The following is a 26,982-nucleotide window of genomic DNA, read 5'->3' on the forward strand; positions in this document are numbered from 1 at the left end:
CAGTGGATGGAGTAACAAAAGTAAAAACAAAATGAAGAACTCAAACACAAACAAACAACAACAACAACTTTGGTTTTTGCTGAGCATTACTCTGTAAATATAAGGATGACAATCACATTCCCTCCAAAGAAGACTCCGGCCCAGGAGGTAAATGAGCATTTCACATCACAGGGCAAGTCAGTGGTGAGATCCCCACCCCGCGTTGCCCACGCAGTCATCAAATTACCCTGCTTGAAAGATGCCATTTTCTACCACCTGCCATACAAAGCGAGTATCGTGCAGAGCTTGAGAAAAGATTTTAAATTTCTATTGAAGAAAACAAAGGAGTAATTTGGAAGCTTCCAAAAACTTCACGTATCCAACTGGATAGAATACTGTACATTATTGAATAAGTTAATTGTCCAAATGAGTACTAGAGAATTTCCCGAGAATAGTAGCAGGATTTGACTAATTCCCACCTATTATAGAAAGACCCATTATAGAAGAGTTAATGTTTTGAATTAATGAGGCAAAGGATCCAAGCATGGTTGAAAAGACAGGTTGATATAACACCCACTTCCTTACCCTCCTTCTACCGTTAAAAAAAGGCAGAAGAGCATGGTCAATAGCATGTTCTGCTTTTAGCACTGTGAGGTACAAAGTGACCCTAACATCATTCTGGGCTTCTTTTTCTTCTTCTTTTTTTTTTTTTTTTTTCTCATTCTGGGCTTCTAATATCACTCTCATGATATGAATAAAGGGTTCCAGGTAAGAATCTGCAGATTAACTAAAAATATTGTTCCTTTCTTTATTTTAAAGTGGGGCCACCAAAAAATTAAATCCAAGAGCCTCTTCTTAGATCCACTAGATGGTGCAAGCTCTCCTGTTAGAGCAGACTTACCAAGAGGAGAAACTCAAGCAGGACATCAAAAATTAGTATGGGCGCACCCAACCAGCCCCTGGTCACATAGGAGGCTTGAGAGTAAAAGGATTTGCTCTCAAAGAAATCTATTTTGCAATTAATATAAGCATAAGGAGAATTTGTTCTAAATTCTGCACTGGGAGCTCAGGAGTTAACTTACACTTTGGAAGCAATCAATGGATCTAAGATTTACTTCCAAAGGGGTAATGGGAAGAGATGATACTGAAGCCTCTATAGACCAGCAGTTCTAGGTTTGGTCCAAGTTCTGCCCGTAACCAGCTGTGTGAGCCTGAGCAAGTCACTTAACCTCTCCGGTCTTCAATGTCTTTATCCGAAAAATGAGGAGCTGAGACTATACAGTCTCTGGAATTATGTCTAGTACTAAAATCCTGTGAGTGTATATCACATACTATGTTCCTATCTCCAATTCAATCTCTCCATTTAGATTTGGGAAGAACTTCACACACAGGAAATGCTTCATGAAATCCAACCAATCTGTGAAATTTGTTTAAACTGAGATGTTATTAATTCATTTACTGACAAACATTTTTAGAATCCCTACTGGGTGCCAAGCACTGGGGTGACACCTGTCCCAGAAATAAGGATGCAGAAACAAAGGAGTTCCTTACCTTTGTTCCACATAGAGTTCCTCTGTAAAACTGAAATCCAATAGATTTTAAAGTTATAAACCATAAATTCTGACAGACAGAATGCTATCTTCAAAGAAAAAAATGGACAGCTAAATCCACTAGTTCTATTAAAGCAACTATCACGAATATAAATATCATACATGCTTATCCAGATAGTTGAATGTCTTGATAAATAACCATGAAAATGATATATTGCCAATTATTTTTAACTTGATAGGTATCTCCTAGGCAACTCAAGCCAAAAACAATAAAGAAAATTCTCCCATTTTGAACAATTTCAATTCCAGATGTGGAGAGCATATTTTAAATCTGAATCTTAGAGGGGCACCTGGGTGACTCAGTCGGTTCAGTGGCTGACTTTGGCTCAGGTCATGATCTCACAGTTGGTGGGTTCGAGCTCCACATCAGGGTCTGTGCTGAGAGCTCAGAGCCTGGAGCCTGCTCGGATTCTGTGTCTCCCTCTCTCTCTCTGCCCCTCCCCCACTCATGCTCGCTCTCTCTCTCAAAAATAAACATTAAAAAAGTTTAAATATGAATCTTAGCATCTTCGCTGGTTCTTGAGTAATATTTTTTTATTCATTTTTCTTTTCTTTCTGGAAAACTCCGTATCTTCCTTTACACTGCTCCAGCAATATCCGTCTCAAATCTGGTCATTTCCATTGTGGATTTCCACAACAAATAAGACATATTCCACTTTTTCAGCAAAAAGCCACGTCTAGCCAATCCTAAACACCCCTCCCCTCAAGTACCTCACTTTCCTCCCATTCCATGCCACCCCGGAGTGCCAGCTGTCACCCAAACATCAGTTCATCAACCTGACATGACCCCCCCCCCCCGCAACAGCTCCAACTACTTAATGTCTTCTTAGCTCTCTCCTCTTTCTCCCTCACATTTGCTCCACAGATACACATCACTATCTAGTTACCATATCTATGTTCACTTCCTTATTCAGAAAACAGCAAAATACCTATATGTGCAAGGCAGTGTGCTAGATGTGCTGCTATAATATTTGTATGCTCAATGGATATATAAATAAGCACACATCATCTCTGCTCTCATGTTGTTTGTCACCTGGTAGGATAAGTAAGACACAGCAAACCCATAATGATCATACAAGGTAATCTTTTAAGTGCCATAGGAGTGAAACCAACAAAACTCTAAAGATGAGAAGAATGATTGCCTACGCCTGGCTTGGTCAGGAAGACTTTCAGAAGGAGGCAGTATGTGGTCGGGACACTGGAGGATGAGAAAGATTTGTATAGTATAGTTGGAGGAGATAAGTATAGTTGGAGGAGAAAGGTATCTCAAGTAGAGGAATGGCATAAGCACAATTAACTGGAAATCAAGTTCATACTCAGTGTATAGCAAATGGTTCAAGATAGCTGGAAAAGTCAACCTTTGGAGGAAGTTCGGGGTCAGCCTGGGAAAAGATTCAAACAGCTAAACTCTACAAGTCGAGTCCCAGAGTTATTTCTCCTAGTACATTGATGCCTACGGTTTCCTACCTTTTACTCCTGGCAATATGCCAAATTTTATAAATTACAGATTAATGAGAGAGCTGCCCAGTGACTTAAAACTATGATTCTCCAACATGTACATGATAAGAACTAAAAAGGAATAACAGAATTAACACATACAAAGCACTAACTCTGTGCCAGGCAACACTGCAAAGTATCAGCCCACTAAATCCTCACAAGTCGTTTAAGGTAGGCACTATTATATCACCCCCATTTTACAAACAAGGAAAACGGCTCAGAGGAGTTGAAAGTGCTGCCCAAGGGCACAGAGTTAGCAGGTGGCGAAGCTGGAATATCAACCCCTGCAGTGTGACTCTGAAGTTCACACCACATTAAATCCTCCGCAAAGAACTAACTAGATACCACTAACCACTACATCCAGGTTTATGCCAATGAATAAATGCACCTTCCTCTTTGCTCTCTATTTTAAGTCTGTTTACTTGGGCCAGTGTTTTTGTTTGGTTTTTGTTTTGTCACAGCATTATATACAGCATTATAAAGATAGGGATGCCCCCCAAGACACCATGAGGCTGGCTCTGGGCCATGGATTCTGTAGTCAGTTCACAATTTGTTCTGGGAATATGCAAAAGGAGAGGGAAGATTTGGGTTTCTGTGCACGTAACAGCGTGCCCAGGTCTCAGCTTACCATGTGCGCTACCTGGAGCCTCCACATTTACAAAATATTCAAAGATACAGTGGTTACGGGATACCTGGGTGGCTCAGTCAGTTGAGCATCCGACTTCGGCTCAGGTCATGATCTCACGGTCTGTGAGTTGGAGCCCCGCGTCGGGCTCTGGGCTGACAGCTCAGAGCCGGGAGCCTGCTTCAGATTCTGTGTCTCCCTCTCTCCCTGCCCCTCCCCACTCATGCTCTGCCTCTCAGTCTCTCAAAAATAATTAAATGTTAAAAAAAAATTTTTTTTAAAGATACAGTGGTTACGTAGGCTGGAAGCTTCGCACTACAACCTAGATATTAATTAGAAGATTTTCTTTAGAAAAAAAGTTAATTGTTCTGATAGTTTCTATTATAACCTATTTCTATATTCTCAGAGGTTTCCCACGATAAATACTAAGACATTTCATTATGTTCCACAGTTGGTCCACAAGGGATAGCGCTCTGGGATAAACAGTCGACTCTCTTAGGCTTTTCTATATACTGATGAAGGGAAATGTGTTTTTGTATATGGATCTAAATGACTGTGTGCATCATATTTCCACTTAATAACCTAGAATATGAGAAGTAAAAAAAAAAAAAAAAACTAATAATGGTTACAGTCAAATGAAGAAAATCTTGTCTCTACTGTGCAATCTCTCATGACAAGGAGCACTCACTTCCCCTTCTGCCCATAGCACCACGGCATCTAGTGGGTCCAGTCGGCAGTACAAGGATGACGCTTTGTTGTATTCTGTGATACACATGACACCGATGTGTGGCCAGTTTTCCTACTGCCAAGCTGGCAGCATTTCCATTTGAAAGTATTTTTTATGGTATTCACATCACTGTATACATATCTTCATAGTATTACACAGGAAAGCCATGTTGATTTCACAGCAGTAAATAATGGCACTTGTCCAGCATCCTGAACCATGGGAGGTACTTCTCACAATCAAACACTCTACACACACAAGGGAGCAGAAATTTATTCTTAGAACCGATACATCAAAGGGCACCTGGGTGGCTCATTCAGTTAAGCATCCGACTTCAGCTCAGGTCCTGAACGTGATCTTGCAAGTTCATGAGTTCGAACCCGGCAATGGGCTCTCTACCAGCACAGAACCTGCTTCAGATCCTCTGTCTCCCTCTCTCTCTGTCCCTCCCCTGCTCTCTCTCTCGCTCTCTCTCTCAAAATAAATAAAACATTTAAAAAAAGAACCAATACATAAGAACTCAACAATGTCCTTTCACTACTCACCTTTAGATGCTACTACTACTAAGTCCTTAAATGATGCAAGTATTGTGACCTATGCTACCCTCTTTGATAGCTAAAACAGCTCCAGAGGGAGGCAGAGCAGACCATATCCCCTTTTTTAATGCCTTGCTCGTTTGGGAAAGACTTCACAACTTCCCAAAGCACTGTTCTCTACCTCCTCATCTGATGTTCACCACAGCCTTAGGAGGCTGACAGCATAGGGATTACCACGGATGAAAAAACTGCATGCTTAACCAGGATAAGCCCCTTAAGATCACACGTAAAACTGGGATCTATGTCTTCTGAATCCTAGTCCAATGAAAGAGCACAAGCAGGTACCATGCCAGCAGAAGGGCAGAGATTATTCGTCCAATCACCCAGTGTGGTCCATGGATCATCCAGTTGCTGGCTAACAGGCAAAGCTCTGGGTATCAGCCCTATTAAATTAGATCCTGCTACTCAAGAGTTTGAGAGTAAGAAGTTCCCAGATGACTGTCTTTGCACATTTAAGTGCAAAGTGCATTGAGAATTAGAATAAGGAAGAAAGTAATTCCAGGTACAACACAGTTGACATCACGTTCTGAGAGAAATAAGGAAAGAAGTAAATCCAAAGTTAGGCTATGAGAAGAGATAAAAATGAGGTAAGGAACAATAAGCACTATCAAAATAACACCAGCATTCTCAGGGTGCCTGGGTGGCTTAGTTGGGTAAGCGTCCAACTTCAGCCCAGGTCATGAGTCTCACTGCTCGTGGGTTCCAGCCCCATGTCAGGCTCTGTGCTGACAGCTTGGAGCCCAGAGCCTGCTTCGGATTCTGTGTCTCCCTCTCTCTCTGCCCCTCCCCAGCTCATGCTCTGTCTCTCTCTGTCTCTCAAAAATAAATTTGAAAAACATTAAAAAAAAAAAATAACACCAGCATTCTTCACAGGGCTAGAACAAACAACCCTAAAATCTGTGTGGAACCAGAAAAGACCCCAAATAGCCAAAGCAATCCTGAAAAAGAAAATGAAAGCTGGAGGCATCACAATTCCGGACTTCAAGCTGTATTACAAAGCTGTAATCATTAAGACAGTATGGTACTGTCACAAGAACAGACACTCGGATCAATGGAACAGAACAGAGAACCCAGAAATGGACCCACAAACGTATGGCCAACTAATCTTTGACAAAGCAGGAAAGAATATCCAATGGAAAAAAGACAATCTCTTCAACAATGGTTTTGGGAAAAGTGGACAGCAGCCTGCAGAAGAATGAACCTGGACCACTTTCTTACACCATACAAAGAAATAAACTCAAAATGGAAAAAAGACCTAAACGTATGACAAGGAGCCATCAAAATCCTACAGCAGAAAACAGGCAGCAACCTTTCTGACCTTGGCTGCAGCAACTTCTTACTTGACATGTCTCTGGAAGCAAGGAAAACAAAAGCAAACATTAACTATTGGGACCTCATCAAGATAAAAAGCTTCTGCATGGCAGAGGAAACAATCAGCAGAACTAAAAGGCAACTGATAGAATGGGAGAAGATATTTGCAAATGACATACCAGATAAAGGGTTAGTATCCAAAATCTATCAAGAACTTATCAAACTCAACACCAAAACAAATAATCCAGTGAAGATAAGGACAAAAGACATGAATAGACACTTTTCCAACAAAGACATCCAGATGGCTAATAGACACATGAAGAGATGTTCAACGGTCGCTCATCATCAGGGAAATACAAATCAAAACCACAATGAGATACCACATCACACCTGTCAGAATGGCTAAAATTAACAACTCAGGCAACAACAGATGTTGGCGAGAATGCGGAGAAGAGGAATCCTTTTGCACTGCTGGTGGGAATGCAAACTGGCATGGCCACTCTGGAAAACGGTATGGAGGTGCCTTAAAAAATTAAAAATAGAACTACCCTACGACGCAGAAATTGCACTACTAGGTATTTATCCAAAGGATACAGGAGTGCTGATTCAAAGGGGCACACGCACAATGTTTATAAGCAACACTATCAACAATAGCCAAAGTATGGAAAGAGCCCAAATGTCCATTGATGGATGAATGGATAAAGAAGATGTGGTGTATACATAATGGAATATTACTCAGTGATCAAAAAAAAATGAAATCTTGCTATTTCAACAACATGGATGGGACTAGAGTGTAGTATGCCAAGCAAATTAAGTCAGAGAAAGACAAATATCATATGATTTCACTCATATGTGGAATTTAAGATACAAAACAGATGAATATAAGGGAAGGGAAGCAAAAATAATATAAAAGCAGGGAGGGAGACAAACCATAAGAGAGTCTTAACTGTAGAGAACAAACTGAGGGTTGCTAGAGGGGTGTTGGGGCAGGATGGGCTAAATGGGCAAGGGGCATTAAGGAGGGCACTTGTTGGGATGAGCACTGGATGTTATATGTAAGCGATCAATCACTAAATACGATTTGTAAAATCATTACACTATATGTTAATGAATTTGGACTTAAATTTTTAAAAAAAATCTCCACTGAAAGGTCTAAAAAAATATAAGCAGAAGTATAGATTACAGGGCTACAGAATACTGATGAACCAGTAATTTTTCCCACTAAATTTAATTGACAAATAAAATTGTGTCTATTTAGAGTGAAAAAAAGGGAACAATAAGCATATTATCTAAAATCAAAAACCAGTGACTACAAATGGTACAGGATTCACTGTCCAGTAACATACGGTGTCATGTGAAGGATGTCTCATTTAAGAGATTCAGCTGGTTAGTTAACGGGTGATATGCGTCAGGACTAAGTGCCAGAGACAATAAGAACTGTAAATGCAGTGCCTTGTTTGTTCTTCACAAGAACCCAATAAAATAGGTATCATTTTATCCATACATAATATATATACATAGACAAAGGTGCTTGCCACAGTCACATTGCTACTTAAGTAGCAAAGAGCCAGAACTCAAACTAAGGTCTCTTTGACCTCAAAAAACATTTTTTTGAAATGTTATGCTAGATTGCTTCCTCAAATTGTATTAATCAATTATAATGCATTAATTGAATATCTTAGATGGCACACACACACCTTCAGTTTTCAATTCATAAATCAAGTATTTCCAAGTCAAAGCCTCTTATAAGTGTCACTAAAATCCTCTGGGTCTATTTAATAGCTGCCTCTCGTTGGATAGAGCAATTATTAATTAAGGCGGTCTGAAGCTGGCCTGCTTCACATGATTTCTTCAATCCAAGTTGCATAGCACTACAGCCAATCCATGTTACATAGCTGCAGGCCCATGACAGGACGGGCCTTTTAATTACCTCATTCAACTGCCTCTACTGACAGACCACAGTGATCCCTACATCTGGCCTCTCGACTTCCACGGACTCTTCTGTTTAAATCCAGGATGACCGAGGACCCAGAATGACTGTTCGGGCCCCTTGCCACTGCCATCCCAGCAACTCGGTCGCAACTAGATCTCCAGCATCAGACTGGGACCATGACACTAGGATGTAAGCTGGAGACGGCCCCAGGTGCATCAGGCTTTCCCGCTTGAGCTCAAGCTCAAACATCCGCAGCACATGGCTTCCCCACTGCCAGATGGCCCTAAAGGGAATGCCTGCCTCCCTGCCCCGAAGCCGCTGGAGCCTGCCTCAGGCTCTGAGACAAGAGCAGCAACTTCTAGAAGAAGTGACCCCATTTCTCTAGGACATCCCCGAGACCCCTTCACTTTACACCAGACCAGCAGTGTATGGGCCAGGTGGGTACACAGGTATGCTTTCAGCATGGTGGAGGACAGAATCATTTTAAGTGACTGGTTTACTCCAGGCATGGTAAGAAACCAAGTTCCATATGAACAAGTATAGCTCAACATCATTATAAGAAGAGGAGTAAGAAGCTAGCAAAGAAACGGCGGGGGGTGGGGGGGGGAGGGCAGGATAATATTCCAGAGTCTTTAGTGATTGGACACCTTAGGTCAAAAATGTAGAGAATGGGTTTTAAAAAGCAAATTACTGAAGTGTATAAGCAGAAATATGAAATGGAGAGACCAAAATATTATCCCATTACAGTTATTTATACGGCACACCCCAGAGCTGGAGCCTAGTTTGGAGCTCCATCACTCAAGGGAAATTGTAAAAGATTTAGCAAAGAAACACCAAATTTCAAATATAAAATCTCAAAATTCCAGGGCCGAGATGGCATCCTAATTCCATGTTTTTGATTCCTTCTTTCTTCCAATTTCCCACTGAAAGGAATGACCTGATCGGTGAAGTTTTACAGCATTACTGGAACCAGACATAAAACTTCAAGGTGTTTTTCATCAGGAAGTAATGCAGACGACAGCAGAGTAACGTGCTGGGCATCCAGAAATGCAACAGGAAGTCTTCCAGAAGGGCGGTCAGGAGGCCTGTCTCTGTACTCTGGCCACTCCAGAACCCTCTCCACCATCTCCCAGACTAGAGATGCATAAAGAAGGGTGGACAGAAGAAATGGAGTGAAGTGACAGTTAAGTGACAGGCTGCTCTGCCCACTCCTCCCTGGAGACTAAAAACAGTATGACCTCAGAGGTCAGTGCACACCTCCTGTAAACTCAGCATCCAATTATAGCTCTTTAACATTTATTACTGGTGATAATTTGAAGATGGTATTTAAGTTCTCTTAAAACTTTCAGTCACAAGTTCCCCTGAGCATAAAAGTCAAAAACATTCCTAGCCAGTGAGAGCCCAATTAGACTCCAAAGGGGTCCCAGCCCACCTAACCCACAGACACACTAAGAGCAAATGGGTGACTCACGAGTGTGGCTGCTCCCAGCCTCTCAAAATCTCCATCTTCTCCAGTCCCCCAAAAACTTCCATCCATCAACCTAAGTCAATAAGCCATGAATTATTGAGCTCACAGGATACAGATCATGAATATGTATGTGTGTGTTTAGGAGACAAGATTGTAAAACAAATGGGCTCCACCGTGGTTTAGAGGAAGCCAGCCACACGTGCCTTTAAGGAAATGGCTGAAATTATTCTACCCATGTATATCGTTCAAGCATGTAGCACACAAGAGATGGTGGGAAATTGGGTTTTCTGGTAGATTTTTTTACTTCTTTTCCAAGCATCCTTGTACGGAATAACTTGCTGAATGAAACACAGCTGGCTGCTCTTCACAAAAACCAAAGGTACAGGCTTTCTTTGAGGTCAGTTATTACTGCTAATGTCTGTGAGCTGCCTGCAAAAAAGCGGGGTATGTAATTATTTTTCCTTCTCTCTCTCTCTCTTCCTTCAGCACACTCCCCTGTCAAGGTCTCCTGTCAATTTCCTAACGGTCTCCATATAAGGGAGCCAAAATAACCCACAGAACAGAAGAACATGCTAGTCCACAAGACACTTGACCATAATAATACGACTGAGCCTGGGATGCTATTCGCGCACCCTTTCTCCTCCAAATGCCTTGCCAGTCCCCTCTTTCTAACCCCGCCATGGCCAGGGCAAGCACTAGCGCCATCTTTGGCTGCTACTGCCAGCAGTCTGCCAGTCTCCCGCCAGCCCAGGAGGCCTAAACGACACACCTGCACAGAGATTCTTCCAAGCTAATGACAAAGTCAACCAGCCTGCCTCACTTCCGTTTTTATCTGCTACTCCCCAGCCTGATCACCGCATTCAAAAAACGACCAGCACCAACAACAACAGACTTCCTTCCAGTATTACCACCATCTTCAAACATTTAGGGATCACCTAACGAATACAGGACAACATGCTGCCTCCTACAGTACAGGTTAGCAACCTTTTCCTGTAAAGGGCCAGAGAGTAAATATCGTAGGCTTTGTGAGTCACATACAGGCTCTGTCATATACTCCTTTCTTTAAAAAACACTAATTGAGGGGTGATGGGGTGGCTCAGTCGGTTAAGCATCAACTCTTGATTTGGGCTCAGGTCATGATCTCACGGTTTGCGAGTTCAAGCCCCACGTGGGGCTCCACGCTGACAGCACGGAGCCTGCTTGAGATTCTCTCTCTCCCTCTCTCTCCCTGCCCCCCCACTCCACTCTCTGACTCTCTCTCAAAAAAAATAAATAAACATTTTTTAAAAACAATATTTGAGAAAGGTGAAAAACACTCTTTTAAAAGGAAATTTTGGTAAAACACACATAATATAAAATTTGCCATCCTAACCATGTTTAAGTGGACAGGTCAGTAAAGTACATTCGCACTGTTGTGCAATGTATCTCTAGAACTCTTTCATCTTGCAAAACTTAAACTTCTATACTCAATAAACTCCATGTTCCCCCAGGCTCCCCGCAAACACCGTTCTACCTTCTGACTCTATGAATTTGACTACTATGTGGAACCATACAGCATTTGTCTTTTTGTGACTCATTTATTTCACTTGGCATGCTGTCCTCAGGGCCCATGTATGTTGAGGCCTGAATCAAAACTTCCTTTCCTTCTAAGGCTGAATAATACTCCACTGTAGGTTTATACCATATTTTGTTCATCCGTTTATCTGTAGATGAATGTAAAAGCATTCTTAACTCACAGGATATACAAAAACAGGCCATAGTCTGTTAGATTTGGCCCATAGATCATAGTTTTCCAAGCCCTGCCCTGGAGGCATAAAAGAGCATTACAACACAGAGGTCATAGGACTTTCTCAGTCCATGGCACCTTCAGTGCATCAGTAATTTTTTCACAGCACCTCTAGGCCAAAAGAAATACCCAACCATCCCATTTATTAAGTATTTCAGTCCAAACAACTTAATATGTACTTAAGTCCTAACAACTTACTTCCTGTTGGGCACTCAAACCTCGGAATCAGACTGGACAATACCAGGTCATTCCACGTTCCACAATGATTTTCAGGTGATACTTGATTTTTATGTACAGCACCCACCAAAAACTCAGTTTTGCAAAAGCACAGTCATATTGAAAGGAATGTATATTTAATACTGAAACTCAGCAATTCCAAGCCAGTAATTCATGTGGTATCTGACAGACGTCACTGTACTTCCTTCATAAATTTAGAGTATTTCACCGAGACCTGGCACACTGCTTAGGAACTGCAGGTGCTGGATGGAGGCGGGGAAACAGAGTCAAATGCCAAGGATACATCAAACAACAGAAAGGAGAATAGGCTCATGGACAAAAGATTGACGCAGACACTAAGCTACAGATTCTAGAAAAGGGAGATGCCTGGAACCCACAAAGTCAGGGAAAGCCACAGGCAGGAGTGGGACTTCAGCTGGTCCTTGAAGAGACAGTAAGACCTGACAAGAGAAGAGGAAGAAAGAGAAAATTCCAAGCAAAGGAAATAGGCTAAGTATAGGAGAGGTTCTGAAGCAAGAAGGAGGATGGCCTGGAGTGGGGGGTGAGGGGGCACGGTGCAAGGTGTGGACTGAGGAGACCGAGGGAAATGGGGCCATTTCAGGTTTCAGAGGGAGGGTAATGGCTTTAAAGATATGTTTAGAAAGCTTAACCCAGCCATACATGTGAGACAACCTGAGGAAAGAAGTTGGCAGCAACAAGACATGTGAGCAGACAGTAACCCTGGTCAAGGCACATGGAGACAGGACCTAAAGTGCCCATGCTGGGAGAAGAAACAAAAGGATCACACAAAAGAACCTTATGAAGAAAGGTTAACAAAGGGGGTAGTAAGAGAAAAGGTTCAAAAACAACCAGGCATCTAGGCCAGGTAACTAGGAAATAAACGACGTGCAGAGGAGGAGCTAAGCTGGACTGGGGCGAAAGCTACGAGTCTGGCTTCTGATACTCTAAATTTGAGGAACACAGCAGGTCGCTTAGGCAAAAATACCCAGCCAGCGGTGGAGGATTTTCAGGCCATCTGTGTAGTTCATTGCGGGTGTAGGGGTTGATCAGCAGAAGACCAAGCCCCACGCATGCCCATTATTTAGAGAAGGAAAGGGGAAAGTTAAGTCTGTGCGGCCAACAGACTACAGGAGAACCAGGAGAGTCCACGGAGTGGACATCAAAGGGGAAAGGAGGTCACTAAGGAGTCAGAAGTCTTGGATTTGTTAATACAGCCATTTTTTCAAATCCCAATAATTTTAAACAAAAGTTTAAGTGCATTTAATGATCCAGCAAGGGGAAAGCTGGCAGGCGTACATAAAAAAGAAAAGCAGTCATCTCTTTCAGTAGTTTGAAAGGGTTTTATGGGTAGCAAGAGGGATAATATCTTCTCTTTAGGATGCTTCTTCCTTGTATCCCTATTTTCTTCAGCCCTTCCTTTCTCCTGAGTCCCCTTTCTTTCTGTTTTCTTTCAGTTCACCCCCACACATCCCAAAACGCCAACCACACCTACTGCCGTATCTGGTCACCGCCAGACGGGTCCTGAGCCCGATCTCCCAACTCCCTCTGCACTGAAACTGCTCACTATGGATGCAAATGCTCACCTGCCCTGGGAGTCAGACCAGGGTCTTTGCCCAGTCCTCATTCTCCCTGTCCCCTTGTGTACACCACAGCGCTCCGGTCCGCCCCGAGCCCGGACTCCCGCTGGAGCTCGCTTCCTGAACGTCCTTCCCCACCTGCTCACCTGCAAGGTTCAGCCCCAGGTCACTCACGTCACTCTCTCCCTAACTACTCCACCTTCTGTGTCCACCCCACACCTTCCCCCACCTGCCTGGCTTCCTTCTCTGGGACAGCACTTATGTTAGTCCATCTTGCTTCACATTTGTGGTTAACATGTCAGGATCCTAGGTCCCAGATTATAAACCCCATGGAGACAAGAAGGTTTTCAGGCAACTTCATTTCCCCATAGGGTCTGGTACAGACCTTTGCTTCCGGTGCACAATCACTGAGTGGTCTTAGAACACACAATATTATCCTCTGACTGCATAGGAGATGGCAGAATTTGTCCTGGAATAACTATGATAGCACCTTTGCACATAACGGCAGGTGATTCTCAGAATGCTCTCACGTTTGCTCTCCATTCCCTGCAAGAAGGAAAGAGGAGTTTGCTGTTCCCACTGTGCAGTTGAGGAAACAGACTCAGAGAGGCTAAAAACTTTGCACAAGGTCACACAGCAGTAAATTTGAGAGCCAGGACTAGAATTCAGATCTTCTGATTCACGGTCTAGTACTCTTCCAGCGCACACCCTGCTTCTGCCTGTGCTTTAGGTAATTTTTCGTTGTTTATTCATATCTGGTATATCGTTAGCATATCTGCCTGTCACATTAAAGTCTAACTATGATTTCAGGTTCCAGAGAACAAGGATCAATACATAGAAACAGGCAGTAACTATAAACTATGACAAGTGGACTTCTGTGTTTCTAGAAATTTTTAAACCACATTTTACTTAAGCACTAAATCCAAATACACTCTACAGTTGTCTGTTCCTACAATCGACACTCTAAAGTGCTGATACTAGTAAATACGTGTGCTGAATCACCTCTGTTCGCCTCTCCATATCTGCTCTCCATCTTTTCCACCATGCTCTGAGCCCCAGATGACCCATATGGACCACTTTCTTTCCACAGTTCCCATGCTATCTGGTTTCCATTTGGGTTCACTCAAAGGGAGTCTAGCAGGAGACCAGAGGGAAGGAGGAGAATGAAATTGGCTATTTCTTCCCTTGCCTCCCTCTCTGAGGCACTGCCTCAGATTGGCTGTGACCCACACCTGAAGTTTCTGGTTCTATTCAGGTGGCCCTCTCCACACAGCTCTCTCTGACACTTTACAAACACATTCAGTCCTAGGGATGGTAACCATGGTCAACTTGCCCACAAATTCTTTGACATTCCTACTATCAAAAGGTGGGGTCTATGTCCTTTCCCCTTGAAAAGGGGTGGACTCTGACTTCTATGAATAATAATAAAATATGCCAGGAGTAACACTGTTTCAGTTTCCAGACTGACAGCTTCTACTTCCTGTCTCTTGAGCCCTCAGCAAACAAAAAGGAATCCATCTATCTGCAGTTGCCATGTTGAGACAACACCCAAGCCAGCCCTGTGAAGAAACTGTGTGGGATGAGGGAAAGAGGGAGAGGGAGAAGGGGGATGAAGAGAAAGAAACCCATCGTTCCAATCAGCCCCCAAGATATTCAGGCCCCAGCCACCGTACTCATCCCAGCTGAGGTCCCAGATATCAAAGAGCAGAGAGAGATGAGCCATCCCCACGGTGCCCAGCCTGAATTCCTGAACCAAAGAGTCGTGCTTTATACTAATACATGGTTGCTTCAGGTCACTAAGTTAGGGAGAATTTATTACATAGGAGTAGATCACTGAAACACCATACTCTTGTAACCAGTCCCCCCACTGCCCAACTTGAGTGCCATCTGTTTCTTCTGGGCCCTGACTAACAAAATACGTATGACAGCCATTAGGGTCATATTATAATCACACTGCAGACTTCTCTTCTTCTAGGAAAATGGTAGAACTGCACCTCCCTCTGAGATGTGGCCTGGTGACTTGCTTTGCTTTAGACAACAAAATGTGAACGGAAATGACATGGGTCACTTCCAGATAACAGCTTCAAGAGCCAGTGGACCATTTACTGTGTTCTCTTCCTCTGACATTATGTGCCCAGCTATCAGTTCCAGATGGACCCCCACCTTGGGTCCCTGAGTTAGAAGAACATGGAGGAACGCTAGCTGCAAACTGCCCGCCCCACACCTCAAGATGGACAAGTAGTGTGAACAAATAATAAGTATTAGTTTTTTCAGCCCCTGAGATGTTGGCGTCATTTGTGACTGTAGCATACTCATCGTGACTGACATAGTACATTCCTTCGTCAAGTGAATCCTGACCAAAGCAAACCCTTGCCAGTGGAGACCATTTGAACTCCTGAATATTCTGTACACAAGGAAGCAAGTATATAGGTCCATCGCTTTCACATCTATAATCAGGAAAGCATGGAAATCAGTCAACCATTTGGAAACATGGGAACCCACCTCTTACACTTCCATCTACAAGGAGTGAAAGAGACCAAGGGTCCCTGCTACTACACTCAGAAGTCCTCGCCACATATCCCACAGGCGGCCCCCATAGTGACTGAGTACAGCAGGGACACCAGGCAGACCTGTCCCTGGGAGACACAGGCCTCCTCTGATGGGCCTCCTCAGACTGCACAACACTGAAGGACACTCCCAGCCAACCTCCCTCTCTCTACTTCACCTGGGGTCAGATTTGCACTGAGGTCCGACAACTCCCAGCCTTCCCCACCTTGCTGCCTATTTTCTCTCTCGCAAGCATTTCCCCTAATAAAATCCTTGCACGTTTAATCCTGTCTTGGCATCTGCTTCTCTGAGAACACAGACTAATACAACCACACCAATGAATATTCAGCCTTGAAAATTTAGTTTTAATAAATTAAATATACAGAAACAAGAGAACTACTCTTGCTGGTTAAGGGCTGCCTAAAGTCATAAATAACCAGTTTTGTACAACACAGTGTCTAGATCAAACTAATTCCTAAATCATCCATATTAACATGGTATCATTTTCTCTAGTATGACTTTTACTAAGTATGATTTTAAACCTATCTCCAAAAATTGATCCTTTCCTAAATGTACAAAACAGGGTTCCAATCCCTTATTCAAAATCCTGGAGACCATACATACATTGGAACTCAAACTTTTCATAGTTTAGAGAAGTAAATTTGTAGGATGCCTGGGTGGCTCTGTCGGTTAGGCGTCCGACTTTGGCTCAGGTCATGATCTTGCGGTCCGTGGGTTCGAGCCCCGCATCAGGCTCTGTGCTGACAGCTCAGAGCCGGGAGCCTCCTTCATATTCTGTGTCTCCCCCTCTCTCTGTCCCTCCCCGCTTGCACTCCATCTGTCTGTCTGTCTCTCTCTCTCTCAAAAATAAACATTACAAAAATTGTTTTTTAAGAAAAGTAAATTTGCCGTATTTGACTAACCCAGCGGATCTGAGGCAGCACCTTATAACCAAATATATTAGTATTCCTTCCACAGAACATACACATGTTAACACAAGTGGAATAAAAACAAATAGTCTCAAGATAGTTCAGGGGAGGGTTGACCACAAAATGAGTTCAGCAAAGGTTAGGTTGTGCTGCCACATGAATTATTTAAAAAAAAAAAAAAAAAAAAAAAAGGTTTTCCAAGCTTTTTGAATTTCTGACTTGAAGATAAGGGATTATGGATGAGTATATCCACGCTACAGAAAACTATGCAGCCCTGTGAAAAAAATCAAATATGCCTCTGCGCTAACACAAATATGCCTTTGCGCTAACAGGCCACAGTGTTGGATGGAGAAAGCGCCTAATGGAACAACTTGCAAAGGCAACTTTACATTGTGCACATACTGACTTGGGAGAGGGATGGTAGAGGCGACCTTCGCCTGTCAAGCAGCAGCACCCCACCTCTCATTACCCGCAGTCCTTCGTGATGACTTCATCTCTGGTTAGGAAATGCCATAGAAATAGTTTATGAGAATTGATTGTGATGTAGGAATATTTTTAACTATGAATTTATTTATATTATTTATGAGACAGAGAGAATGAGTTCACCTCTGCAAACTGCCTACGTGGATGGGACGGACAGTAACTAAAATACTATGCATAACTTGGGAGCTGAGATAGTACACCATGGAAATTTATTTAGGATACTAAATTAGGCTCCTCTCCCAGGGCAAGGGACACAAAACATGAAAAAACATACACTGGAGCCTCTACAGTAGACCTGAGACTTCCAGCTATCCTTTCCCATATCAAAGGAGAGGCCACAGGCTATTGGAGGTGAGTGTTCCCCCAGGAACTCCTCTAGAAACACCCCATTCTGGACTTCCTCATCTGCCTCGGGGGCTCCTGTCCTGCCACTCATGAGAGGCACCTTACTTCATCAACCACTGAGGCAGCCAACAGTCGGGGGAGAGATTGTTTACCCTCTCGCCTTGCCCTGCTTCCTTCCTAAACTTTTTCATTCTAAATGATAAAAAACCACAAAGAAGAAAATATTGGAAAGCAAGAAGAAAAATTAATTAGGGAGGAAATATTCTCCCTGGTCTCTAAATAGCCCTGGGAGAAACTATCTGTAATGGATAAAAGTTAGGGAATTTTAGTTAGGGGTTGGAAATTCAAATCCAATACAGTAACATTCACTTTGCATTTTATTTATTCAGTAGTGACGGTATTGTTTTTTATCACAATAAGGATGTGTTCCTGACTTCATGATTTTAAAAAACCTCATATTTTAATTACAGGCATAATAGAGGGCAATATTAATTAATATACATAAAGTGCAATTAGTATTCTCTTTGCATGGCACCTTAACAAACATCCTTCCGTTTGGGCACTGTTTATTCAGCCTCCCGAGTCCAAGGCTCTGTCCTTGGCATAGAAGATACACCAGTGAACAAACCAGGTCTGAACCTTACCCACAAGAAGCAGGCAAACCACTGTGGAGACAGCCATTAAACAAGCTATTGCACATTTAATGATTTGATTCCACTTCTGGGAAGTGCTATGAAGGAGTAGTACAGAGTGACCAGTGAGGTCCCTGTAACAGTCTCTGAGGTGGATCTCATTCTCAATTATGGATAAAGAGTTATCATTAATATTTGTAACATTAAGGTATGATAATTATAATAATGTAAAATATCCTGAACAAATAATCATGATAATTATCACTATTATAATAATGACTTGGGAAATTATTTTATATCAACTGGTCAATGAGGAAAAGCATGGGAATAAATGAGGAAGAAAGTCTAAATGTGTGAGAGAGTATAATTACTGCCAAAGAATTTCAATAGCAGCATTGTATTCCTTCATAGAGGAAAATGTCTCCATGCAGAGGCTTAGAGACCTTCAATACAAGACATCCACTCCACCTCCAGGACAGCAAGGTACTAACAGAAAGACAACCTGGAAACAAACATGAGCTTTGTATTTTCCAAAGATATATCCTGTGTTTTCCAAGACAGATTTCATTTTGAACACTTGGTCCCTTTGTGCCCATTAACCACTAAAACAATCTGGAAATATCAATATTTTGAGGTTGAAACCACATCCAAGATGACCTCCTGAACCTAGAAGTAGCACAAAAGTCCCAGTCAGACCAAAAACACTGTTTTGCAAAATAGTGCAGCACTAAATGGTAAAAGATGAACATTTTCTATCAAACCTGTTGCTCTAAACTAGAAACCCCATTACCATGGCTTCAAAGCTGCCATAATAAGGTATTCTTCAATTCTGTAAAATGAGAGCCCATGGAAATGGTACTTTCAGATGTAGAAACCTGGGCATCCCATCAACACATGTGATAAGTTGTTTCTTGCTTATCTCCCCACATGCACTGGCAACTCTAGTGACTCCACAAAGATTCTATGAACTAAATACTCTATGTGTCTCTTTACTCAGTGAAGAAAAACTCCTTGTAATTAGAATTCTAGGCGCATGGGTGTCTCCGGACAGCTCACAATGGAAAAGATACCAGTTGATTTATTATATGAAATGAGTGCATCATAAGGAATTCAGAGTGGTGTTAACGGGACAGCCAATCTTTGCTGGGACCCTAAGTTGCTTCGCTTTAATTTTTGCTGTCACACAATTGTTATAATAAAAAATTACGTTCTATTAAGGAGATGACGAATCTATGACACTTGTGCTACCATTGCCCCTTTCCCCACCACAGTAAACCTTTCACTCTCTAGAACAGACTTGGCCTCAGAGGACAGCTTAACAGAGAGTTCCAAGTAGCTACTCCCCATGAACTGAAGGAAACGCAAGAGTCAGAGTCATTTGCTAATCCTCACATAGACTATCTTACTTAACATTCACAATGCTGGGTTCTATGACACCAGCTGGATTCCATCAGACTTAAACTGTTGCCATTGTTAAGACCTATCTTTGGCACAAAAACAGACACATAGACCAATGGAATAGAATAGAAACCCCAGAATTAGACCCATAAAAGTACGGCCAACTAATCTTTGACAAAGCAGGAAAGAATATCCAATGGAAAAAATGGTGCTGAGAGAACTGGACAGCAACATGCAGAAGATTGAAACTAGACCACTTTCTTACACCATTCACAAAAATAAACTCAAAATGGATAAAGGACCTGAATGTGAGTCAGGAAACCATCAAAACCCTAGAGGAGAAAGCAGGAAAAAACCTCTCTGACCTCAGCTGCAGCAATTTCTTACTTGACACATCCCCAAGGGCAAGGGAATTAAAAGCAAAACTGGACTATCGGGACCTCATGAAGATAAAAAGCTTCTGCACTGCAAAGGAAACAGTCAACAAAACTAAAAGGCAACCAATGGAATGGGAAAAGATATTTGCAAATGACATATCAGACAAAGGGCTAGTATCCAAAATCTATAAAGAGCTCACCACACTCCACACCCGAGAAACAAATAACCCAGTGAAGAAATGGGCAGAAAACATGAATAGACACTTCCCTAAAGAAGACATCCAGATGGTCAACAGGCACACGAAATGATGCTCAACATTGCTCCTCATCAGGGAAATACAAATCAAAACCACACTCACATATCACCTCATGCCAGTCAGAGTGGCTAAAATGAACAAATCAGGAGACTATAGATGCTGGTGAGGATGTGGAGAAACGGGAACCCTCTTGCACTGTTGGTGGGAATGCAAATTGGTGCAGCCGCTCTGGAAAGCAGTGTGGAGGTTCCTCAGAAAATTAAAAATAGACCTACCCTATGACCCAGCAATAGCACTGCTAGGCATTTACCCAAGGGATACAGGAGTACTGATGCATAGGGGCACTTGTACCCCAATGTTTATAGCAGCATTTTCAACAATACCCAAATTATGGAAAGAGCCTAAATGTCCATCAACTGATGAATGGATAAGGAAATTGTGGTTTATATACACAATGGAGTACTACATGGCAATGAGAAAGAATGAAATATGGCCTTTTGTAGCAAAGGCCTTTTGTGGGTGGAACTGGAAAGTGTTATGCTAAGTGAGACTCTTAAAAACTGAGAACAAACTGAGGGTTGATGGGGGGTAGGAGGGAGGGGAGGGTGGGTGATGGGTATTGAGGAGGGTACCTGTTGGGATGAGCACTGGGTGTTGTATGGAAACCAATTTGACAATAAATTTCATATTTTAAAAAAATAAAAATTAAAAAATTAAAAATTAAAAAAATTTTAAACAAGACCTATCTTTGATATTGCTGAGGAATGTGAATGGAATGAGAAGAAAAATGAAGCTAAGGTCACTATCAAGTCAATTACACTGTTCACCTTCCTCAATTTCCACCAGTTGTGCCATAAACAGACAAGATTACATTAGCCAGTCACTGACCTTATGGAGCGCAGGAGCCAAGACCGGTACCAAGAACCCATTGTAAATATAATTAACAAGCTGATTGCGAATCAAGGGGTGAGCCACCTAAGAGAGAAACAGGTAGTCATGAAAAAGACAAAGAGTTTAATCTATAGGTCTTCTTAAAATCACACATTTCTGTGAACATCCTACATTAAAAAAGGAAATTCATATTTTGGCCATTTATTCCATGGTTAAAAAGTAATTCAGACTTCAAACCACTATGCAATTTTTTTCAGATGGTTTATTCCAGTATAAACAGCTTGGACTTTCAAATTTAAAAATTGGTAACTTTAGGGGTGCCTGTGTGGCTCGGTCACTTAAGCATCCGACTCTTGATTTTTGGCTCAGATCATGATCTCAAGGTTCATGGGATCGAGTCCTACGTTGGGCTCTGCACTGACAGCACAGAGCCTGCTTGGGATTCTCTCTCCCTCTCTCTCTGGCCCCCCACCCCATTCACACTCTCTCTCTCAAAATAAATAAATAAACTTCTGAAATAACTGATAATTTCAAGTTTCTACTTGAAAACAGATAGTGGATTGAATATGTATAAGGACACATAAATTAAAATTAACAAACTATAAAGTATATTTTTGCCCCATAACTTCACCTATGTCCCATCTCAACTTCTGACTAATTAAAAAAAAGAGTACAACTACTTGAGTGGACAATTCAATACATTTATTTTGCTAGCAGAAAGAATTCATGTTAATGATGGATTTTCTGACATTTATACTGAGGGGAAGGCATGGAGAAAATCTTTTCATAAAAAATAAGATTCTGTTCAAAAGTTGAAAACATTACCAGAGGTACAACTCTTCCTATGTTTGATTTTTAAAATATATTTAGCATGGATAACACTTTACTAATATCTTTTATGAGTAATCTTTTCAGTAATACCTCCAAACAAAAAAATCTTAAAACTATATGGCCTCAATTTCAAAATATAGCATGAAATATATCATTTCTCTGTCTTTAACCATGCCTGTTAGTTTTTACTTCTCTTTCTTAAAAAAAAAATAATAATAATAAAATCAAACAATAAACTGAAAAGCAATTTCTAGGGAAGTAAAGCTAGATCTTTAAATTACTGATAATCTCTCTCTGTGTGTACATTTGGGAAGGAACTAATAGTTTCATCTTTTTTATTTCCACACACTTCTGCAAGAAATGTTGATGGACTGTAATATTAAAGGGGGGAAAAAAAAACCCTGAAGATGTAATCCATTTATCTTATATATAAATAAAACTTCCTTTGACTTAGCAATAAAAATGAGATAGGAACTAAAGTAATTTACTTTCATTTTCTTCCAGAAGCTATTTCTTTATTTGGTAGATAAACAGATTATAACTAACATTTTTCACCTTATAATCAACATAAGGAAAACTTGATTTCTTAATAAATCCAATATGAAGGTAATATTTGTATTGTATAGAAAGAAAACATTTTTTATGAAAAACCACTACATCCTTAAATATATATAAAATCTGATTTTTATTGAAAGCAGTAACAAGAAATCTGAAGGTAAAAATCTAATCAAGGAGCCAAATATACTAGAGTTCAGTGGTTGTTTTTTCCCCGAAGCAGACCAATTTCAAAGCATAGATTTAATTTGTGTTGCTAAGAAGATGCTTAACTTCTTCTAAATTCAATTGGGATAACAATATTCTTTATGTAGCATGCACCATTAAGCAAAATAAAGTGTTTTCCTTTGTATACTCCCAAGAAGACCTTGAAGTAAGAGTAGTATAATTTGGTGTACTTAGAAGCCTAAAAATATCTATTTAATGAGTGAAGCATTGAACTTATTTTTGATGGTTAAGTGGATAATCAAAACAGAATTAACACTTTTTATAAGGAAGATAAAGAAAACCTACTTATTTTCTTCTCAATTAAAACTTCCCCCAAACCTATAAACTAACATTTTTGTTCATTCAAGGACATTCAGTATGCTTAAAATAAAGCAGCAATATTCCATAAACATTAAAATTTTAAAAAGGAATGCTGATGAACTATCTTCCGCAGTGCTTGTATCCTGAATGCACCAGCACAAAGGGCTCCTCTACTGTGTTCCAGTACCCACCTGTATGACGGCATTGCAAAACTCCAGGGAGTTCATGAACTGAACGAGAGCAGGGAGTAGGAGCCAGTCGTCCTTCAGAAGGCAGTGCCATTCCTCACCTTTCTCTTCGAGCTTTGTAGGCAGGGAAGAGTAGAGACCACTGAGCCCGGTTGCAAGTACCTGTGTTCAGATATAAAAATAAGCTCTTTTCCAAAGTTCTTAGCCTGTAACTCATAGCTGCCTGGTGATGCCAATGCCACTTGTCCAAAGACCACACTCTAAGCACCAAGGCTATTCAAATATTCAAAAATATCAGCTAGCTAGGAAGGACTCAACAGGTGAAGGGTTCAACTCCAGCCGAGGACACAGCAGCACCAGAGGGATTTGGCTGACACATGCACAGTTAATACAGGCTGCTTATCTCTCATGTGCCAGGCATATGCTCAGCTGGGGGTACAGGGAGTGGAGAGAGAGACACATGTGGAGATGAAGAAAACATGAGTCTGCCCGCAAGGTGTTTGGGAGAGAGGCGGATCCATATACAATGCATTACAGTACAACACACTGTGTTCAAATCCAGAGAAAGACTAAGGCAATCCAGGACAGAAGATCGCACAGGTAGGAACCATGAGTAGCCTTATGGGAAAGATTCGTGCAGACGTATTAAAGGTCATGACCGATACGCACATGTTTACAGTTTAGAAAGCACCTTAATCTGATCTCCACAATTATAGCAAGAAGTGGAGGTCATGGGCCAGTTAGATGTGATGATGATCAGCTAAGATGGGTCTAAGCTGAAGCATCAGCAATAAGAGAAGAGAGGAGGAAATAGAGCTGAGTATCATGTGTCAGGTGGCTGTGAGAGTGCACTAGGTAGGCCTCTATCAATCCAGTAGTAATCCAAAGTCACAGGGTTTATTTACATCCTCTCTCAGTGCTAACATGAAACTTTCAGCATTTGGGCTTAGTCAGTGAGGGTGAATGAGAACTCAAATTTGTCAGGTTATCCAGCTTGGTCTTTAAGAAAATAGCGATCCTTTTTTTTTTTTTTTTTTTTTTTTTTTTTTTTCCCAAAGAGAGAATGTGAGCAGGGGAGGGGCAGAGAGAGAGAGAAAGAGAGAGAGAGAGAGAGAGACAGAGACAGAGAGACTTAAGCAGGCTCCATGCCCATCGGGGAGCCCAAAGCAAGGCTCATTCTCACACTATGAGATCAAGACCTGAGCTGAAATCAAGAATCAGATGCTTAACCGACTGGGCCACCCAGGCACCCTGGTGATGCCTTTAATAGAGATAGAAGTGTAGGAAAGAAACACATTTACAGTGGGTACCTATTGATTTTATCTTGCAGAGTATAAGACCAAGGAAAACTATTAATTTCACAGTACTAGAGGCCTCCCAATTGGGAACTGATGCCAGCTAAACAGCACCTTAGAGATCCCAATCTGGCAGCCATGCAAAGAACGGGCAGGAGTGGCCCAGAACGGGTACAACGAGGTCATCTATAGAAGGCACTGGTCCAGGGTAAATGCTAAGTTTACAAGGAATTCAAATCAGATTGAACACTCAAGGAAACGTTCAATCCTGAGTGAGCCCCAGAAAAGAAAGAGTGAAGTATTCATTGATCTGACCGTCTAATAAGAGATGAACAGGCCAATTACAATAGCGCAATAAATACTCAAAATATGTAAGAGAAAAAATATAGTGCTCTGGATATACAAAAGGCTCTTACTCTAGACTTGGGGGGCTGAGAGCATGAAATGTTCTCAACAGAACTGATATCCAAGCTGCTGAGAAATAAATAGGAGTTACGCCAAAAAAGAGCCTTGGAAGGAAGACTATTTCAAGCAGCGGATGTACAAAAGCTCATAGGGGTAAGAAAAGATGGCATCCTCCAGGAACTAAGAGAAATACAGCATTACTGGAATGTAAAGGTAGAGGTAGAAAGAACCAGGCAGGTTCAGATCCTATAGGGTTTTGGAGGCCAGGGAAAAGAGCTTGAGGGACACCCCAATGGGGAGCCTAGTAGACAGATGTGTGCTTCTGATGCTCAGGAGTGGGATCTGGACCAGACGTGGGATCTGGAGTCATCCATTTGTAGATGGTGGTACCTCAAGCCATCAAGACCAGAGAGAGGAGGGAAGGCAGGTTCAGACAGATGAGATATGACAAAATAATCCAGGGCTTGGCATCAGAAACAGAAAGTCAGAAGAAAGTATGGAAACAGGTATGCTGAACTTGGAAAAATTATCTGCCAACTCATTGCTGTCTCTCCTTTTCTCTTGTCCTGTTCCCACAGCACTCTCCCATCCCTCTGTGGAACAGTCATCTTTCTGGTCGTCTTTATTAGGTGATTGGCTATTTTCTCCAGTTCATCTGTTCTGACTTATTCACTGCTCTTTCCCCAGCACCAGCCTTCCATAGTGCCTGCCCGACAGTTGGTGTTCTAGAAATATGTGTAGGTCGGGTGAATGAATCTGAACTCTGAGCAAAGTCTTGGAAAGGAAGACATAAATATTTAGCAATGAAGGTTTGGAGTCTTGTTCTTAAGACTATGCAATACTCATTATTCTGCAGAACATTTTCATCCATGTTTCTCTGCCACTCTGAAGAAGACAGCACAAGCATCCTCTGGCTCCACTTTCTGTAGGCCAGAACAAAGTAGGCCTCTGTGTCCAGCTGTCACATGGCACTGTCCTTCTGCACAGGCAGGCTTCTGTTTGCATCTGAACCATGCCCTTCTCAGAATACTCTTTTTGAAAAGTGAATACTAGGGCACCTGGGTGGCTCAGTCGGTTAGCATCTGACTCTTGGTTTCAGCTCAGGTCAAGAACTCGCAGTTCGTGAGTTCGAGCCCCATGTCAGGCTCTGTGCTAATAGAGTGGAGCCTGCTTGGGATTGTCTCTCTCCCTCTCTTCCCCCCCCTTGCCCCTCCCCCACTCGCTCTCTGTCGCTCTCTCAAAATAAATAAATAAACTTAAAATTTTTTTTTCTTAAGTAAAATATTAGGTATGTGTTATTTTTAATTACTGTCAGTGATGTATGTAATTTGAAAATTAATGTTGCTGTAATTATATTGATATACTGAATAGCTATTCCCAGCTTTTTAGTCAGACAAATTAGGCCTGTCTATGAATTCATCTTCAAAGCCTCAAAGTGGTTAAGGAATCGGGAGTAGGCAGAATTAAAGCCTTTGTACTGCGGTTAATTTAGCATGAGTTAGCAAATGTAATTGATTTTTAAAATGTGACATCAAGATTAGATTTCCCTTCAAGGAGAATTCTCCGTCTCTGTTCTCCCTTGCCAGAGGTTCCAAATTTGTAACAGGCAACTCACTCGGGTCACATTCAAAACTGGAATTAAAATGATTTGTTTGGGTATGTTGACAAGGAGTTAAATACTTTAAATAGGGGACATTCTTCTTTGGGACAACAAATGCCCTGATTTTGAAAAAGAGATAAATGCACAATCTCGTTTACTGTTTGTTTCCAGTACTTTAACATATTATCTGGCTTGAAGGTGTTCACTTGAGTGAGTGAATGAATGCATCAATAAAGGTCATTATATACTCTTGACGCCTCCCATGTTGAAATGGTTCACCTGTTTTTCTCAGGGCCCTTCATACTCCACTGTGGGCTTCTCTCCCAGATGCGCCCCCCTGCCCCCCCACACCGCCCGACTCCCACTCTCTCCCATGGC

At 41.7% G+C, this 26,982-nt stretch overlaps 1 protein-coding gene across 6 annotated transcripts in view; it reads right to left on the reverse strand.

The window, feature by feature from the left end:
- The window catches only part of FHIP1A (FHF complex subunit HOOK interacting protein 1A), a 276,539-nt gene that overhangs the window by 43,487 nt on the left and 206,070 nt on the right, over positions 1-26,982 (reverse strand). For all 6 annotated transcript variants that reach the window (XM_045055776.1, XM_045055775.1, XM_045055774.1 and 3 more), the window contains 2 exons: positions 23,308-23,466; positions 21,200-21,286 (listed from right to left, as the gene is read on the reverse strand). In XM_045055776.1, the coding sequence (XP_044911711.1) occupies positions 21,200-21,286; positions 23,308-23,466 (246 nt within the window). The remainder of the gene's footprint in view (positions 1-21,199; positions 21,287-23,307; positions 23,467-26,982) is intronic.

The sequence above is a fragment of the Felis catus genome, chromosome B1 (genome assembly GCF_018350175.1).
Source record: "Felis catus isolate Fca126 chromosome B1, F.catus_Fca126_mat1.0, whole genome shotgun sequence".
Classification (NCBI taxonomy): Eukaryota; Metazoa; Chordata; class Mammalia; order Carnivora; family Felidae; genus Felis; species Felis catus.